The following is a 20593-nucleotide window of genomic DNA, read 5'->3' as shown; positions in this document are numbered from 1 at the left end:
CACTTGAGACCAGGAGTTTGAAACCAGCCTAGGGAACATAGCAAGACTCATCTCTACAGTCATTAAAAAATAATAATAATTAGCCAGATATAGTGGTGCATGCCTGTGGTCTCAGCTGCTTGGGAGGCTGAAGTGAGAGGATCACTTGACCCTGGAGGATGAAGCTGCAATGAGCCATGATCATGTCAATATATTCCAGCCTGGGCGACAAAGTAAGACCCTGCCCCCCAGCCAAATAAATAATTAAAAATCTATATACATACATAATGGAAAATAATCTTGGTGTTTCAGTATTATACCAGATATACAAATTATTGTTACTTTGCTCACCATCTTGGTAAAATTATTTAATTATTGGCTTATTTCATTTTAATCACAAAATCAGGAATTTTATACACATACTTAATCCTCTGAATTGTATAAATATGTAAAAGATTCAATTTAGTGTTCATTTATTCATTCATCCATACATGGGCAGTTACTAAGTCCTTACCATGTGCCTGAGATGAAAATATAGAGATGAAAAAGATATATATAACTCCTTTATTCAAGGAGTTCACAATTTAAGGGAAAAGATAAATGTGAAGACAATTAATTACATTGATGTCAAGTGCTATAATGGAGATGACTGATGAAAAATGAGTGCTCAGAAAGAAGCACTTAACTAGCTGTCCAGAGAGATCAGGGATGACTTCCCAGAGTAGGGACTCATTTGAGTTGAGAGTTAGGATGAGAAGGAAGTGAGAAGATCATGCCTAGTATAGAGAACTTCACGTGCAAAAGCATAAAGGCTAAGAAAATGGAGAAAACAGCAGTCAAGAATCTGCAAATAGTTTGCTGTGTTTGGAATGTGGGAGAGTGGTATGAAGCAAGTCTGAAGAGATAGAAGTCATATAGTAAGAAGTTTGAACTTTATCTTGTAATCATTGGAGAATCATTGAAGGATTTTAAGCAATTCAGTTCAGCAAACACTTTTAAAAATGTTTATTCTGTGCCAGACTATTAGGTAACAGAAATATAAAATACACAGTTCACAGTTTTATAGGAATGACATTATTTTATTTCCCCATTGGAAAGACCATTCTGCTCATGTTTATTGAAGAAGAGTAGAGGGAATAAGACTTAAAGGCAGTAAGATTAGTTAACCCAGGCAAGAGATTATTATGATCTCAAATTGAGGTGGTAAAAGATTCAATTTTTTGAATGGGGAAGTTAAAGGGGAGGAACTAGAGTAGGGGAGTTAAACGGGAGGAACTAGAATGGAGAAATATTTAGAAGGTAGAATCCACAGGATTTAGTGCCCTTTTAGATATGAATCAGAAGGAGAAGCTAAGGATAAATTCCAGAGCAGTAGCTCCTGCCTGACTCTCCAGGTCCATCACTTGCCACTTTACCCCTTCCTGTTGGCTTTCCAGTCACTGGTCTTTCTGTTCTTTGAACATTCCATGGTCCTCTGTGCCTCAGCACTTCTGCATGTCTGTCTGTCTGTCTGTCTCTCTCTTTCTCTCTTTTTCCTGGCTGGAATCTTCTTTACCACTACTCTGCCATTCTCTATCCTTTCACCTAATTAATTCCTACTTACTCTGTAGATTCTGGACAAAATATTTCTTCAGTAACTCATCCCTCACCACCTCTGTCTGTGAATCAGGTCAGGTTCCCTGCTATTATACACTACCCTATCATTTTATACTACTTCTTTATAGCACTTAACACAATTAGAATTCAATAATTATTTTTCTTCTCAACTAGAAGATAAATGCTATAAGGTCAAGGATCAATAGGTCTTTTCAACAGATATATCCTTGGGACCTAAAACATAGTAAATGTTAAATAATTATTAATTGAATGAACCTTGATTTAAAGTATTTTTTTAAAAGAAGATCTAGGAAAATTAGATTGATGTTTTGGGAATATTATAGTGGAAATAAAATGTGGTTGTTAGGAGGTTAGACTCTCAAGCCAGACTTCCTAGGTCCAAATCCTAAATCCTAGCTCTGTCTCAGTTTCTTTACCAACAAAAATGGGGATAATAATAGCATTAAACACATAATGTTGTGGTGATGGTTAAATGATATAAATTAAGTAAAAGAAATTAGTGTCTAGCACATGGTAAGTGCCTAAAAATGTTAAGATTAAAAATTATTTTTCTGTTTTGGTCAAAAGAAATAATTAGCTATATTTAAGAAGTATGTTGGCCAGACGTGGTGGCTCATGCCTGTAATCTGAGTACTTTGGGAGGCCGAGGCAGGCAAATCACTTGAGGTCAGGAGTTCGAGACTAGCCTGGCCAACATGGCAAAACCCCATCTACACTAAAAATACAAAAATTAGCCAGGTGTGGTGGTAGGCGCCTGTATCCCAGCTACTTGGGAGGCTGAGGCAGGAAAATTGCTTGAACCTAGGAGGTGGAGGTTGCAGTGAGCTGAGATCACACTACTGTACTCCAGCCTGGGTGACAGAGCGAGACCCTGTCACAAAAAAAAAAAAAAAAGCAGAATATTGATTTGAAAGAAATGCTATAAATTTATTTTTCCTAGTTTTTAAAGTCCAACATTGTTTCAAAGTGTGAAATTACGATCATTTTATAATAATTTTCTGTTACCATGACTATAATCATGCAATAAGATTAGGGCAAATCACATAACTTCTCTGAACCTTGTTCCTCATCTATGAAATGATTATCTCTCAGGTCCTTTATTACTTGATTTTAAATAAAATCTCACTCATTTAAATTAGAATGTAAGTTCTATGTCCATAAATGTTAAGGCTTCTTCACTTAATATGATCCATTCCAACAGTTGGGGCACCAAGTAGTTTTATATAGAGGTGATATTTGAACTAAGCCGTGAAGAACATATAATTTCCTTATATGGAGAGGCGAAATTTGTATATATCTGTCTGTCACATGTGTACAAACAGAAAAATGGTCTTTAGTACTTTCTGTTTAATCCAAGGTGGAGTCTAGCCCATGCGCGGGATTCCTCAGCCTTAATGCTGGGAAAGAAAACTGTTAAGTGAACAATTTCAGTCAATTCTCATGTCCTCAGTTTAGAAGGCAGAAGAATCAGAAACCTGTAAAACTATAGATTTTTAAGTTTCTTTCTGATCTTGTGGTTCTCAGAGCTCTTGCTGCACATTTAAGCATATCTAGCTCTTGCAAGGACCACCTGCAAAGTACTTGGTTGTTAGGAGCCTATGAGGCCATTTTGGCACATTTTAAAATCTTGCCTAAGTAGCACTTGGAGCACATTGAAGGCAAAGAAAGCATGGCACATTTATAGGATGACATGCTGGTGGGGGTTCACATAATAGCAGGTATTTATAGAAGGCCAGCGATTTTTCTGGAGGTGTAGATTTCACAGCCACTGTAATGTGTAATGGAGAAACAGCTGTGGTACAATTTTATTCTTATAGTTCTAAACAACATACAGGTCAGGTAGGGAAGCTGTCTAAGCCATAGAACAGAAAGTTGGCATGAAGTATCTCTTCTCAGGGCAAGGCTTGCTTTGTTATCTGAGGGGCAAGAGGTGGGTAAATGCACTGGTTGTAAAACTAAACAAGAACTTCTTGAAAATGTTTGGTGCTTTATGCGGGGCTTGCTCAGTGTTAAAGCACTTGAGGGCTTTTTTTTTTTAAATTTTTTAACTTGTGTGTGAAGTGATAGGGCCACGAGGCAAATAGCAGCCCGATTGTCCATTTTCTTAAAAAAAAAACAAAACAAAACCAGTTATCTGCCAGGTCCACCATCTCTGACTGCTTTGTGTCAAAAAACAGACTGCAGGAGGGAAGAACATATTTATGTTTTACCTTTATAACCCACTGAAGTCACTAGTAAAGCGGAGTGTGTGTGTGTGTGTGTGTGTGTGTATGTGTGTTAACTGTGGTACACTACCAAGTCCAACATTATATATTGCTTCTCTTTACACCTGCCTGTTTCTCCCCACAATTTATCCATATCCTAATCACTTGAAGACCTGTAACTAATAAAAGAGACTGTTCTGAAAGCCTATATAGTTCTTGGGCATTTGAATATTTGATAAGTAGAATGATTTCACAATGTATGTATTTTCTTTTTGTATTTTAGGAAAATGTGAATGAAGGATTATCACAAGGATGATATTTGGGAAAACTTCATCTATAAAGTAGTTGTTTTCCCCATGAGTTTCTAAGTAATTTTTGTGGTGCTTGTTTCTGTAACTGTTTTTGTTAAGACTCCACCAGATTCCAGGCACTGACCTAACTACTTTTTGTGTTTTTTTTTCTTTATTTTACAGATAAGGGTGTTAAGAATCAAAATGAGACAGTCAAAACTTTAAAGAAAAATAAAGTCACCCCTAATGAAATAATAGATCAAGGCAACAATCATCAATGACTGTTAAAACCATTAGATGAAAAGCTGACAAGGAACTTTGTAAGGGAAAGATCAGGCCAAAACCACCAGAACTCACTTGTCATTCCTAACAGCATGAGAAGAAAGACAATCAGGCGTTATATGTCTTCCGACTTGAGGCAATGAGAAGTATGCAACACAGCCTGTGAAGTGATTTCAGCAAAAAACTCAAATCTTATCAAGTCTCTAGAACTCACTATTATTTTTCAATATTAGGGTGCTGGGGAAGAAGGGAACTTGTAGTTTAAGAGATATAACAACCAAATCAAATGTCTGCACCTTGTTTGCATCTTGATTTAACAACTATCCTGTTAAAGAAAAAGAAAAAGAAAGAGCCAGGCACAGTGGCTCATGCTGACAATCCCAGGACTTTGGGAGGCTGAGATGGGAGGATCAGTTGAGGCCAGAGTTCAAGACCAGCCTGGACAACATGTTGAGACCCCATCTCTACAAAAACAACAAAAAAAGTAGATAGGCATGGTAGCACATGCCTGTAGTTCCAACTTTTCAAGAGGCTGCTCTGGGAGGATCACTTGAGCCCTGAAGGTTGAGGCTGCAATGAGTCATGATCACATCACTGCACTCCAGCCTGGGCAACAGAGATGGAAATCTGAACACTGAATATTTGATAATAAGGAATTACTAATTTTAAGTTTTTATCTTTTAGAGATTAATACAGAGGTGTTTACCAATGAAATATTTGTGGGATTTGCTTTCAAAGTAATCTATGTAGGAGATAGGAAAGGAGTTGGTAAAGGGTAAAGATTAAAGAAGTTTGTCTTTTGTGTTGATAATTGTTGAAGTTGAAGTTGAGTGATGGATACATGGGGACTCACTATACTACTGTCTCTGTCCTTTTTTTTTTTTTTTTTTTTTTGCTTGCCTTGTTCTGGAGTACAGTGGTGTGATCTTGGCTCACTGTAGCCTTGATCTCCCAGGCTCGAGTGATCTTCCTGCCTCAACCTCCCCCCGCCAAGTAGCTGGGATTATGAGACTACAGGTATGCACCACTACACCCAGCTAATTTTTGTATTATTCGTAGAGGCGGGGTTTCACCATGTTGCCAGGCTAGAATTGAACTCCTGAGCTCAATTGATCCATCTGCCTCAGCCTCCCAAATTGCTGGGATTATAGGTGTGAGTCACCATGCCTGGCCCTGTCTCTATACTTTTTTGTTTGATTGCCAGTTTTGTTTCGAACTCCTGGGCTCAAGCAGTGCTCCCACCTTGGGCTCCCAAAGTGCTGGGATTACAGGCATGAGCCACCACACCTAGCCAGTAAAGATTTTTAAAAACCAAGCTTCTGAGCCCTGGAATTTCAGATTAGCCTGGACAACATGGTGAAACCCTATCCCTACAAAAAATGCAAAAAAAATTAGCCAGGTATAATGCCATGCACCTGTAGTTTCAGCTACTTGGGAAACTTAAGTTGGGAGAATTGCTTGAGCCCAGGAGGTCAAGGTTGCAGCAAGCCATGGTCATGCCACTGCACTCCAGCCTGGATGATGGAGTAAGACCCTGTCTCAAAAATAAAAGGAAAAAGAAGAAAAATAGAACAGGCATCTACATGTTTGCTTAAGTTAATAGATTACTGATGGACATGTTTATGGCCATTAGGTTTATAATGGGAAATAAACACTACATTAAACCTAGTCTACTTAGCTTTATTCTAGGAAGTAATCAGACTTTTAAAAAAATGTTGCTAAGTTACAGTAAAGCAAGGAGTATACATTCTAAGATATATGAGGGGAAAAAGAAACTCCCAACAAGGACACTTACACAGATCCACTCAGAGCCTTCTGCCTTTCAGATGGGCCTAGGCCTGAAGCATAAGCTGTACCAGTGTTAATACAGCTGACAGAGCCCAAACATTTACGCAGCTCAAATGAACATGTTCCCAAGAGCATCAATCATGAGTCTAGGTCAAAGCCTCTAGGGAGTCATGTATAATTAGCTTTGAAAAATATTTTACAGAAACTTTCTCAGTTATTTTAATATTGATCTATTGTGAAGACAACTGGAATCTGAATTGATACTTGATATTTGGGCTGTAATTCTAGATTAACCTAGAGGTTTCAAACCATTACCAATGCTGTAAAAACTGAAATTTTAGAATTTGAATAAACCTGACCATTATTTTCTAATAATATTTCTAGTTGTTTTATAGTTTATAATTCCATTAGTTAAATGTGGTATTGATTGCCGTACAGTACAATATTATAGAGAGGCAGTATTGTGCAATAGTTAAAAGTATGAGCTTTAGAATCAGACTGCCTGGGTGTGAATCCTGTCTTTGTCACTTCCTAGCAGAGTGACCTCTGAATGAGTTACTTAAGCTTTCTATGCTTATGTTTTCTCATACATAAAATGGGAGTAGTAATAGTCATCAATCTTTTCCAGAGAAACAAAACCAGGGAGAGATGATAAATAGATGATTGATTGATAGATAGATAGATAGAGAGATAGGAGTTATTTCAAGGAATTGGCCTATGTGATATGGGGAGCTGGGAAGTAGGAAATCTGTAGAGCAGGCTGGAAATTTTGGGGCAGGACCTGATGCTTCAATCTTGAGGCAGAATTTATTTATTCGTTCTCAGAGAAACCTCAGATTTTTGCTTGTGAGACCTTTCAGTCAATTGTATGAGGCCCCCCACATAATTGAGGGTAATCAGCATTAGATGAAGTCAACTGATTGTAAATATTAACCACATCTACAAAACCAACTGGATTAGTGTTTGGTTGAATAGCTGGGTACCATAACCTAGTCAAATTAACACATAAAATTAACCATCACACCTATCAAATTCATAAAACTGTGACAATTAAATGAGTTCATGCATATGAAGCACTTATAATAGAGTCTAACATATAGGAAGCCCCCATAAAGGCTAAGAGCTTTGCTTTGTAAGATCAACTGCTGTTTATTAAATACATATAATATGAAAAGTTCTATGTCTAACATTATGGGAGATTCAGTGATAGTCACTACAGAAAAATAATGTAAAATAATGTATCTGCACAGGATTAAACCATGGAGATCATTTAGGCCAGCCTCTCACCTTAAAAATGTAGAAGCTGAGGTCCAATGTTTATTTAGATATACAACCAGAGTGGTTTTGTGGTGGTTGTTTTTTTATAGTGACGAACAATACACAGAGAAATCCCTGACCTCGTGAGCCTTATATCCTAATAAGATACCCATTAATGACTATTTCAGTCTCAAATCTAACCAATATTCTTACTCATTTTTCATGCAGAAAGGAAAGGAGAAACTGCCCTCAGAGACTGTTCTGTGAGCCAAGTGTGCCTAAAGCATTGAACGGATGAAGCAGAAATGTTTCTGTGTATCATAGTGTTTGTTTGTTTGCTTGTTTTTGAGACAGAGTCTTGCTCTGGCACCTAATCTGGAGCACAGTGGAGTGATCATGGCTCACTGCAGCCTCAACCTCCTGGGCTCAAGTGATCTCCCACCTCAGCCTCATGAGTAGCTAGTACTACAGGTGTGTGCTACCATGGCCAGCTTTTTTTTTTTTTTAAGAGACTGAGTCTTGCTATGTTGCCCAGGCTGGTCTTGAACTCCTGGCCTCAAGTGATTCTCCTGCCTTAGCCTCCTACAGTGCTGAGATTACAGGCATGAGCCACCTTTAGACTAAGGGACTTAGTGCCTAAGCTTTTGCACATTGACATTACTATTTTGAAATTTTAATGTAGCCCTTCTGTGAGGGTCTTTTTTTTAAAAAATATACTTTAAGTTCTGGAATACATGTGCAGAATGTGCAGGTTTCTTACATAGGTATACGCGTGTTATGGTTTGCTGTATCCATCCCCCTCACTGCCCCCATCATCTATATTAGGTATTTCTCGTAATGTTTTCCCTCCCTATGTCCATGTGTTCTCATTGTTCAACACCCATTTATGAGTGAGAGCATGGTTATAAACCATTCTGTGAGGGTCTTTTTATCAGGACTCAAGTCATTTCTCAGCAATGTACTAACTACTTCCAAATGGCCTAAGGGAAATTAAGAATGTACTTTCTTAGCACCCAGTTTTCAACCACTGTGAAACTTGGCCATTGGAGAAGTTGTTTTTTATCCCTTTTACATGGAGAGCCATTAAGAATAATTGCATTAAAACATTAATAATACATCTGAAGAACATTTTATAGTTTTACAAAGTATTTTTTTGAGAGATAGGCAGAACATTTTATAGTTTTACAAAGTACTTTTGAGAGATAGCCTCAGAAAATATCTGAGGCTCAGAATTGTAAAGTGGGTGGCCCAAGACTCCATAGTAAATATCAGGTTCTAGCTGCCTAATTTCTAGTGTAATGTGCTCTTTGCTATATTACTCTGCTTGCAATGTCTGGTGGGTATTGGTCTGGAGAGGAGATGCTTCCCAACCCTACAGTTCTCTTCTTTAGTTCTTTTTTTTTTTTTCTTAAAGAAACAGGATCTCACTCTGTCTCCCAGGCTGGAGTGCAGTGGCGCCGTCATAGTTATCTAGCCACCTCAAACTCCTGGGCCCAAACATTCTTCCCACCTCAGCCCTAAAGTAGCTGTGACTACAGATGAGTGCCACCACACTCAGCCTGCTTATTTATTTATGTGCTTATCTTTTTTTTTTTTTTTGACCTTACTGTGAAGTCAGGTCACAAATATTTCTGATTTTTTGTAGAGATGGGGTTTTGCTATGTTGTAAAGCTGGTCTTGAACTCCTAGCCTAAAGCAGTGCTCCCACCTTGGCCTCCGAAAGTGCTGGGATTACATCACCTGAGCCACATCGCCCAGCCTCCTTAGTTCTTTTTTTTTTTTTTTGAGACAAAGTCTTGCTCTGTCATCCAGGCTAGAATGCAGTGGCACGATCTCAGCTCACTGCAACCTCCGCCTCCTAGATTCAAGCGATTCTCCTGCCTCATCCTCCCAAGTAGCTGAGATTACAGGCGCCCACCACTGCGCCTAGCTGATTTTTGTATTTTCAGTAGACACAGGATTTCACCATCTTGGCCAGGCTGGTCTTGAACTCCCAACCTCGTGATCCATCTGCCTCAGCTTCCCAAAGTGCAGAGATTACAGGCATGAGACACCACGCCTGGCCAAAGCATCCTTAGTTCTTAAGTGAAGGCAGTCTTTATCTATAATTAATCATATTTGAATGTAACTTTTTAACTTTGCTTTAAACAAATGACAGTAAATGTTTTTAAACCTGCTGTTTGTTTTGCTGAGAAAAAGCCTCTCTGGGGTTTAACCAAACCTGGAGGCTATGAAGTTAGTGAATTTATTTTTATCTTTTTCTTGTTCTAGAAATTAAGCTTAATATTTTTAGGAATATGTATCTTCCTTTGGATTAGACCTAAATGTGTGTGCCTTTATGTGATAATTTTAGGTTTTATGCATATGCTTATGAATTTGGGTCTTATTTTAATTAACCATAATTTTCTGAAACTTGAATTTTGGAAAATTTTCTCTACATTTATTAATTCTGCCAGGTCACAATGGTAGCTCTGAAACTTATATATGTACCTTTTATTACTTGACAAATATTTCTCCAACAGATACAAGATTATATAAAATTGCTTTCCTGTTCACAGTGTATAGTCCAGTTAAACAGGAAAGTCTCTCAAATTAGCCTCACCTTTGTTCCTGTCTCTACTGTAGCATTTGGCACATCATATTGTAATAATTTACTAATATGTGTAACTGGGACTACAGCCATGTGCTACAGTGACAGCTACTTTTTTTTTATTTTGTGTAGAGACAGGGTCTCACTGTGTTGCCCAGGCTGGTCCCCCGGCCTTAAGTAATCCTCTCACCTGAACCTCTTGAGTCATTGGGATTACACATGTGAGCCACTGCACTAAACATGTCTGTGGGTTTTGATAAGAAAGAACTTTGTTGTGGCACCTTGTAGAGATAATGAAATATAATGAAAAGAAAATTAACATTGGAGTCAATCAGACCTCCTGGTTCCAAATCTCAGGTATGTCACATTCGCTAGGGTCTTGGGCAAATTACTTAAACTTTCTGAGCGTCAGTTTACATACCTTTAAAATAAGAAAAATAGTACTGATTTTATAAGGTTGCTATGATAAATTATTAAAAGTACCCAAAACAGTTCTGCTACATAGCAGATGCTTCACAAATACCTTCTTTTTTTGTTAGCATCCCTGGGCCTAGCAGTTGGATTCTTAAGGTTTCTTTAAACTTTTGTTGAATGACTTAATGATTAGATGAACACATATTCTTTTCAAAGAAGAAGAATCATATTTAAAGTAAAGAACAGCCAGGCATGGTGGCTCACGCCTGTAATCCCAGCACTTTGGGAGGCTGAGTCAGGCGGATTGCTTCAGCCCTGGAGATCCAGACCAGCCTGGGCAACATGGTAAAACCCTGTCTCCAATAAAAATACAAGAATGAGCCACCACACCTGGCTCATTTTTGCATTAGCCTTTCCTTTATTTTCCTGTATTTTTGTACTTGAGGCTGGGAGTGGGAGGATCACTTGAGCCCAGGAGACAGAGGCTGAAGTGAGCTGAGATCACACCACTGCACTCCAGCCTCAGTTACAGAGCAAGACCCCAGAGATAAAAATAATAATAAAGAATAATTAATATTATAGAATTGATTTGCTATTGATTTTACCTTTTAATTTCGTTGTTAAGTTAAAAATGCATTCTCCCTACATTTCAAAATTATTGTTGCTGTGTGCCTAGTGAGTAGAGGTGTAACACTACATAGTTTCATTGCACCTAGCTGTGCCTTTCATGTCTTAGTTTTCTTGCCTCTTACGTGTTCCACATGGAATTTTATGTTTTAAAGAAAAATAATTTTCCTTAGTCTTCTTTGATCTTCCTTCTGTCCTTCCTCATGGCATTTTGGATTCTCTTTCATTTATAACATCTACCTTACTCTAGATTATACAGATATTATTTGTAGACTTGTTTTAGCCTACCACCTAGAGCTGAAAATCTGCTACAGGGGTCCTTAACTTATTTAGGGTTCCTTATTAGTCTTTCTGAGACTATGATGATAGCTATGAACTATCCCTCTAGAAAAATGTATACATGTACAAACAAAAGTTTTCATATCAGTTTAGGAGGTTCATGGGCTCCAGGGTAAGGACTCTTTCTATATTGTTTCTTCAAGCAGTAACTGAATTTCATTGACCTCTGTGTCTGTGGCAAAGCCTATCATGTACATGTATAGGAGATACTCAGTTCATAACTTAGGAATTGATGAATTCAAATGCAAGATGAGAATCTAAGTTTTTTACTACAGAATCTCTAAACACAGTTTTTTTTTTTTGTTTGTTTCCTTAGGCTTTCATCTGAGTGGCACAGTAACTGAGCTGGCCACTGCTTCTGAACCAGCAGTGACTTACAAAGTTGCAATCAGTTTTGATAGATGCAAAATCACCTCAGTGACATGTGGCTGTGGGAACAAGGACATATTCTACTGTGCCCATGTGGTAGCACTCTCTCTCTACAGGATCCGTAAACCAGACCAAGTCAAATTGCGTCTTCCTATCTCTGAAACCCTTTTCCAGATGAATAGGGACCAGCTACAAAAGTTTATTCAATATTTAATCACGGCACACCACACTGAAGTTCTTCCTACTGCACAGAAACTGGCAGATGAGATTCTATCCTCCAACTCAGAAATCAACCAAGTGAACGGTAATTGTACAACATTTTTATTGCAAAAAAGATCTTTTTCATCACCACTGTCACCAAAGCAACCCTCTTACCTCTACTCCTCTACTTTGTTGCTTTATTGCATGTTAAGAGGTTGGGATATTTCTGCAGTTGCAATCACTTAACTTTAATAATTTCACTCTATCCAAACAACTGTGCTTAACTCTAGGTTTCTGAAAGCAGTCCAACTGTCTATCTCAAAAAGATTTTGGTAAAAAAAAACCAGATAATTATACTATTATATATTGGCCCAGTTTATGGACTTTGTTGATGCAGTCTCTGTCCCCAGGAACCTGAAATGCTCAAACAGTGAAAGAAAGCACAGAATAATTTGTATCGTTCAGTGAATTGAGATGGATATGAGAATTCCCTTGATATTTTAGAATCCTACATTAGCATCAGAGTTATCCTAAGGAGAATGTGTTAGTGTTGTGCTTATGAACTATGTATTGGGGTACATGAATGGAGAAAGAGATTATGTTAACTCATCATTCAACAAAATTTATTAAGTACCATGTGCAGGGAAGGGTGTTGATTGTTGAGGGTCTAAAACAGACATGGTTCTTAAAGTAGCTTATAATCTAATAGCAACAACAGACAGGTCTGAAATAAATGCTTTTTTCTTTGTTTTTTGTTTTTGTTCGTTTGGGTTTTTTTTTGAGACAAAGTTTTGCTCTTGTTGCCTAGGCTGGAGTGCAACGGCAAGATCTCGGCTCACTGCAACCTCTGCCTCCCAGGTTCAAGCTATTTTCCTGCCTCAGCCTCCCAAGTAGCTGGGATTATAGGCATACACCACCACGTCAGGCTAATTTTTTGCATTATTAGTAGAGACAAGATCTCTCCATGTTGGTCACGCTGGTCTTGAACTCCCAACCTCAGATGATCCATCCATCTCGGCCTCCCATAGTGCTGGGATTATAGGCATGAGCCACCGCACCCAGACAAACACTTGTTTTTATAATGAAACCAGATCGTAGAAGCCTAATCATAGAAAACCACTGAAAATTTTTAAGAAGAGCCTGGGCACAGTGGCTCACACCTGTAATCCCAGCACTTTGGGAGGTCAAAGTGGATGAATCACCTGAGGTCAGGAGTTCAAGACTAGCCTGACCAACATGGTGAAACCCTGTCTCTACTGAAAACACAAAGATCAGGCTGAGCCATGGTGGCTCACGCCTGTAATCCCAGCACTTTGGGAGGCCGAGGCAGGCATATCATGAGGTCAAGAGATCGAGACCATCGTGGCCACCATGGTGAAACCCTGTATCTACTAAAAATACAAAAAGTAGCTAGGCATTGTGGCGGTGGGTGCGCCTGTAGTCCCAGCTACTCAGGAGGCTGAGGCAGGAGAATCACTTGAACCTGGGAGGCAGAGGTTGCAGTGAGCCAAGATCGAGTGCCATTGCACTCCAGCCTGGCGACAAAGCAAGACTCTGTCTCAAAAAAAAAAAAAAAAAAAAAAAAAAGATCAGCCAGGCATGGTGCTGCACAGCTGCACATCTGTAATCCCAACTGCTTTGGAGGCTGAGGCAGGAAAATCAATTGAACCTGGGAGGCAGAGGCTGCAGTGAGCTGAGATCATGCCACTGCACTGCAGCCTGGGTGACAGAGTGAGTGAGACTCCATCTCCAAAAAAGAAAAAAGAAAAATTTTAAGAAGAGGAGTTACATAAGCCAGTTTTCATTTTGTTTTTTAGATCCTACTATATTCAAGGCGTCCTGCAAAGGACTTTATATATGTTAATTCATTTAGGTTTCAAAACTACTTTGTGGGGTATAATAATTTCTGCTTTACAAAATAACGAAATTATTTATAACCTAGGTTCATTTGACTTAAGAATTCTTTGAATTTCTCTAAAGCTTTTTGAGTTTCCCTAAACTACCTTTCTCTTTTGGACAATAATTGATATGGTTTGGATTTGTGTCTCTGCTCAAATCTCATGTCCAGTTATAATCTCCCATGTGGGAGGAGAGGCTTTGTGGGAGGTGATTGGATCATGGGGGCAGATTTGCCCCTCTCTGTTCTCCTGATAATGAGTGAGTTTTCAAATATCTGGTTATTTAAAAGTGTGTAGCACCTCTCTTTTCTCTCTCTTCCTCCTATACCAGCCACATAAGATGTGCCTGCTTCCCCTTTGCCTTCCGTCATGATTGTAAGTTTCCTGAGGCCTCCCAAGCCATGCTTCCTGTACAGCCTGCAGAATCATGAGCCAATTAAACCTCTTTTTTTTTTTTTGAGACAGAGTCTCACTTTGTCGCCAGGCTGGAGTGCAGTGGTGCAATCTTGGCTCCCTGCAACCTCCACCTCCCAGGTTCAAGTGATTCTCCTGCCTCAGCCTCCCAAGTAGCTGGGACTACAGGTGTACACCACCACACCCAGCTGATTTTTGTATTTTTAGTAGAGACGGGGTTTCACCATGTTGGCCAGGATGATCTCAATCTCTTGACCTCGTGATCTGCCCACCTCAGCCTCCCAAAGTGCTGAGATTATAGGCGTGAGCCACCACGCCCGGCCCAATTAAACCTCTTTTTTAAAAATAAATTACCCAGTCTGAGTTATTTTTTTAATAGTAGTGCGAGAATGGACGAGAATACAGAAAATTGGTACTGGGAAGTCAGGCATTGCTATAAGGATACCTGAAAATGTGGAAGCAGCTTTGGAACTGGGTAACTGGCAGAGGTTAGAAGAGTGTGGAGGGCTTAGAAGGAGATAGGAGGATGAGGAAAGGTTTGGAACTTCCTAGAAACTTGTTAAATTGTTGTGACCAAAATGCTGATAGTGATATTGACAATGAAGTCCAGGCTGAGATGGTCTCAGATGAAGATTGGGTACTTATTGGGAACTGGAGCAAAGACGTTGGAGGCATTGTTCCCCTGCCCTAGGGATCTGTGGAACTTTGAACTTGAGAGAGATGATTTGGGGTATCTGGCAGAAGAAATTTCTATGCAGCAGTGTCGAAGATGTAGCCTGACTGCTTCTAGCAACCTCAGCTCATATTCATGAACAAAAAAAAAAACAGCGTTAAACTTTCAGAATATATATTTAAAAAGGAAACAGAGCATAAATGTTTGGAAAATTTGCAGCCTGGCCATATGGTAGAAAAGAATTCCCTCTTTCAGGGGAGGATTTCAAGCTGCCTGCAGAAATTTGCATAAGTAAAGCCAACACAATGAGGAAAATGTCTCAAAAGCATTTCAGAGACTTTCATGGCAGCCCCTCTCATCACAGGCCCAGAGACCTAGGACGGAAGAATGGTTTCATAGACCAGGCCCAGGGCTCTGCTACCCTGCTCCTTAGGACACCGTTCCCTGCATCCCAGCCACTCCAGCTCCAGCTGTGGCTAAAAGGGCCCCAGATACATCTCAGGCCACTGCTACAGAGGATACAAGCCATAAGCCTTGTCAGCTTCCACATGGTGTTAAGCACAGAGGTCAAAAGTTGAGGCTTGGGAGCCTCTGCTTAGATTTCAGAGGACATATGGAAATCCTTGGATATCCAGGCAGAAGTCTGCTGCAGGGGCAGAGCCTTCATGGAGAGCCTCTACTAGGGCAGTGCAGAGGGAGAATGTGGGTTGGAGCCCCCACACAGATTCCCCACTGGAGCACTGCCTAGTGGAACTGTGAGAATGGGGCTACTGTCCTCAAGATCCCAGGATGGTATATGTACCAACACCTTGTACTGTGCACTTGGAAAAGCCACAGATACTCAACACCAGCCCTTGAAAACAACCATGGGAGCTGAGCCCTGCAGAGCCACAGGGGGAAGCTGCTCAAGGCCTTAGGTGCCCACCCCTTTCATCCCTGTGACCTGGATGTGAGACATAGAGTCACAGGGGATTACTTTGGAGCTTTAAGTTTAATGACTGCCCTGCTAGGTTTTGGACTTGCCTGGGGCCTGCAGCCCCTCTATTTTGGCTGATTTCTCCCTTTTGGAATGGTGGGTATATTTACCCAGTGCCTATACTTCCATTGTATGTTGGAAGTAACTAACTTGTTTTTTATTTTATAGGCTCATAGGTGGAAGGGACTTGCCTTGTCTCAGATGAGACTTTGGACTGTGGACTTTTGAGTTAATGCTGAAATGAGTTAAGACTTGGGGAACTGTTGAAAGGGGATGATTGTATTTTGCTATATGAGAAGAATGTGAGATTTAGAAGGGGCCAGGGGCAGAATGATATGGTTTGGATTTGTGTCCCCACCCAAATCTCATATTGGATTTGTAATCCCCACTGTTGGAGGAGGGGCACAGTGGGAGGTGATTGGATCCTGGGTGTGGATTTACCCCTTACTGTTCTCGTGAAAGTGAGTGAGTTCTCATGAGATCGGTTATTTAAAAGTGTATAGGCCAGGCACAGACATTCACACTTGTAATCCCAGCATTTTGGTAAGCCAGGGCAAGTGGATTGCTTGAACTGAGGAGTTTGAGACCAGTCTGGGAAACATGGTAAAACTCTGTCTCTGCAAAAAATACAAAACTTAGCTGGGCATTGTGGTGCACACTTTTAGTCTCAGCTACTCAGGAGGCTGAGGTGGGAGGATGGCTTGAGCCCAGGAGGCAGAGGTTGTAGTGAATCAAAATTGCGTCACTGCACTTCATCTTGGTGATAGAGCCAGACTTTGTCTCAAAATAATAAATAAATACAAATAAAAGTGTATAGCACCTCCCACTTGTCTCTCTTCCTCCTGCACCAGCCATGTAAGATGTGCCTGCTTCCCTTTTGTCTTGTAAGTTTCCTGAGCCTTCCCCAGACATGCTTCCTGTACATGCTATGGAACCATGAGCTAATTAAACCTCTTTTCTTTATAAATTACCCAGTTTCAGTTATTTCTTTATAGCAGTGCAAGAATGGACTAATACAATAACTTAGCTACTAGTGTGGAAGAGGCAATGAGACCAGGTGGGTGGCCTGTATAATAAAGTAGTCCACATGCCAAAGGACCTGCCTTTCCCAGTTGTTCAACAGAGCCAATCAAGTCCTACACACAACCTCAGCACAACCTTCCCAGTTGTTCAACAGAGCCAATCAAATCCTACACAACAACCTCAGAAAGAACAGTCAGAGCTAGGCATGGTGGCTCACGCCTATAATCCTAACACTTTGGGAGGTTAAGGCAGAAGGATTGCCAAAGTCCAGGAGTTACAGACCAACCTGAACAACATAGTGAGACCTCATCTCTACAAAAAATCAAAAAATTAGCCAGGCTTGGTGGTGTGCACTTGTGGTCCCAACTACTCAAGAAGCTGAGGCAGAAGAATTGATTGAGCCCAGGATGTCAAGACTGTAATGAACAATGATCTGTTCATTACTGTCCTCAGCATGCACAACAGTGTAAGACACTGTCTCAAACAAGTAAATAAATAAAATAAAGAACAGTCAGACAGGCTTCCAGGAGCTCTTGCTAACTAGCAAAAATATTCAGTTGCTTTATACTTATAGTTGCAGTGTTTACATAATAACTGAGCTCTCTCTATTTGAGTGATACTGTCAAAGAGTAGCTCTCTATATCTCTTCTTATCCCACATAGAATATCTCTTCTTATCCTACATAAAGAGGCTGTTCTACTTCTCTGACTTTTTTGAGACCTGAATTCTGCCCCATCCCCCAGGTCTGTAGCACCAGAGAGAAGGATAGCTCTGTACCCTAACAGCTGGGCTATGGCCTGCTTTTGTGCCTCATTTCCACTATCTTTTCCCCCAGAATTATTTCCAAGCTCTATTGCCTCTTCTTGAACTGGCCACCTTGGTTCAGGACCTGTATTGGCCTTTTCACTACAACTGTCACCTAAACTAACCCTCTTCCCTCATTACTACTGTGCTGAAGAAACATACATTCCTCATTACACTTCCCATTCCCACATCTTAATTTTTGTCTGAAATTAGGCTGCAATTGCCATAATCAGCTTGAGATGTGATTCTCAACCTTCTCCAGAAACTAATACTTCTGTATACATGTTTATCTCATACTTAAATTAGCTTTCTATGACAGGTTCCATAGTATTGTAGAAGCCCTTTCCTGATTTGTTTTTATAACCAGTACTGGTATAAGAAATGATACAAAAAGGGGAGTTACCATAGAGGTAAAATGGACTGGACTAAAAATTCAGGTGTATAGGATGAATGAGGAGTAAAGAAAAAGACAGAAAACTGAATTCCAAAATGTCTAACTAGGATGGCATTAAAGGTTTTAATAATGATACTGCCATTCATTTAGGAAACAAAAGAGGAGAAATGAATTTAGGAGGAAGATAAATTTAAGTTTGAGATACTTCTAGGACATTTAGATAAAGATTTCTGATAAATCTTTATAGCAGTGCAAGATTTGAATATATGGATCTAGAACTAAGGGAGAAAGTCAGAATTTTGGAATCAAAAATTTTAAATAAAAATGATATTTGAAATCATATTTCTGTTCTCTGCTAAATCTTTAAACACTTAGAACATTCTCCTTTTCCTTTCTCTTTAACCCCACTCCTCACCAAAACAAACCTAAAATAGGAGGAATAAAATTCCTAAAACTGCTAGCTGTCTGCTTTTAATCTCAAGAACAGATCCAAACTTTGCTCTGCTCCCCACTTCCCTGAAACAATTTCTTGTATTAGTCCCTATATGTGTTTGTAGCTAGACATTGCCTTGTCTTTTTTGAATTGGTTACTCAGATGTGGACTATCCTTTCAGCTCTGCCTCTAGTACTACTCCATGTCCTATTTGTGATTTGCTCTGGTAACTCTATAGCCCAAGATTCTCTAAGTTACAGCATCTTGGCCAGGACTTTGATTTCTCTTATCCAAAAAGAAAGATTGAGCAAGGGGGCAGAACAAGATGGCAGAATAGAAGGTGGCTACACCAATTGTTCCCTAGCCCCTCACGAGGACACCAATTTAAGAACCATTTACACACAAAAAAAGTACCCACATAAGAACCAAAAATCAAGTGAGCACTTATGGTTTTAACTTCATATTGCTAAAGAGGCACTGAGAAAGTAGGAAAAGCAGTCTTGAATCATGGGTGCCACACCTACCCAATCACCCAGCAGTGACAGCATGGTGTGGAAAGCATTTTGGTGCATTGGGGAGACAGAAATTGCAGCATTTCTGAGGCATTAAACTCAGTGCTGCCCTATTATAACAGAAAAGAAAACCAGACCAAACTCAGCTGACACCTCCCCACAGAGGGAGCATTTAAACCAGCCCTAGCCAAAGAGGAATTGCTGGTCCCAGCAGTCCAAACTTGAGTTCCAGCAAGCCTCACCTCTGCAGGCTAAAGTGCTCTGGGGCCTTAAATAAATTCAAAAGGCAGTCTAGGCCACAAGGACTGCAACTCGTCGACAAGTCCTAGTGCTGATCTGGGCCCAGAGACAGTGGACTATGGGGAGACATGTGACCTACTGAGACAACAGCTGGAATAGCTGAGGGAGTGATGGCATCACCCTTCCCTTAACCCCAGGCAGCACAGCTTATGGCTCCAAAAGAGACCCCGTCCCTTTGCTTGAGAAGAAGAGAGGGAAAAGTGGGAATGAGTCTGCCTTGCATCTCTGATACCAGCTCAACCACACCAGGATAGGGCAGCAGTCAGAGTCGTGAAGTCCCCTTTCCAGGCCCTAGTTCCCTGTACTACGTTTCTTGACACACCTTGGGCGAGAAAGGAACCTGCTGCCTTTGAAAGGAAGGAACTAATCCTGACAGGATTCATTGCCTGCTAACTGAAGAGCCCTGGAGGCCCTGAATAACCAGCACTGATACCCATGTATTACATTGAGAACCTTGGGTGAGACTCTGAAACTTGCTGGCTTCAGGTGAGACTCAGCACATTCCCAGCTGTGGTGGCTGTGGGACAAGATGCCTTCCACTTGAAAAAAGTGGAGGTAAAAGCAAAAGGGACCTTGGCCAGAGAGTCTAGACACCAAGTGGGCTCTTGGGGTCCCCAGTTCCAGGACTTGGCTCTTGGATAGCTTTTCTAGACCTGCCCTGGGCCAGTGGGGAGTGCACTGCCCTGAAGGTTGAGTCCCAAGCCAGGAACCATTCACCAAAAGCTGACTGGAGAGGCCTTGGGCCTTAAGTGGTAGTCTGGCAGTACTCCTCATTGGCCTGTGGTAGTGGTGACCATGGGCTCCTCTGCCTTTGGCCGAGGAAAGGGGCAGGAAGAGTGGGAAGGATTGTGTCTTGTGGTTTGAGTGCCAGCTAGCCACAGTACAGTGGAACAGCAGGTGAACATCTAAGGTTTTTTACTCTAGTCCCTGGCTCCTGGATGGCAGCTCTGGACACACCCAGAATCTGGAGGAATCTGCCATCCTGAAGAGAAGGACACAGGCCTGGCTGGCTTTGCCACCTGCTGATTATGGAGCCTCAGGGCCTTGAGTGAACATAGATGGTAGCCAGGGAGTGGTTACATCAAGCCTTGGGTGAGACCTAGTTTTGTGCTGGCTTCAGATTTGTCCCAGCACAGTCCTAGTGGTGGCCACAAGGGTACTTATGCCACACCACTACCAGCTCCAAGTGTCTCAGAACAGAGGACTTCA

General features: G+C 40.6%; 1 protein-coding gene across 2 annotated transcripts in view; it reads left to right on the top strand.

Annotated features, from left to right (window-relative positions):
* The window catches only part of ZSWIM5 (zinc finger SWIM-type containing 5), a 176673-nt gene that overhangs the window by 97293 nt on the left and 58787 nt on the right, over positions 1-20593 (top strand). The window contains exons 1-2 of one of the 2 annotated variants that reach the window (XM_012434495.2): positions 9667-10364; positions 11704-12060. In XM_012434495.2, the coding sequence (XP_012289918.1) occupies positions 10301-10364; positions 11704-12060 (421 nt within the window). In that variant the 5' untranslated portion in view covers positions 9667-10300. Of the gene's footprint in view, positions 1-9666; positions 10365-11703; positions 12061-20593 lie in introns of those variants that run through there. The other variant, XM_012434494.3, reaches the window with a different exon arrangement.

This window comes from Aotus nancymaae, unplaced genomic scaffold (genome assembly GCF_030222135.1).
Source record: "Aotus nancymaae isolate 86718 unplaced genomic scaffold, 86718_ANA_hifiasm-v0.15.2.pri h1tg000007l, whole genome shotgun sequence".
NCBI lineage: Eukaryota > Metazoa > Chordata > Mammalia > Primates > Aotidae > Aotus > Aotus nancymaae.
The sequence above is the reverse complement of the archived record's forward strand: the minus strand, read 5'-3'. Positions and strand labels throughout refer to the sequence as shown.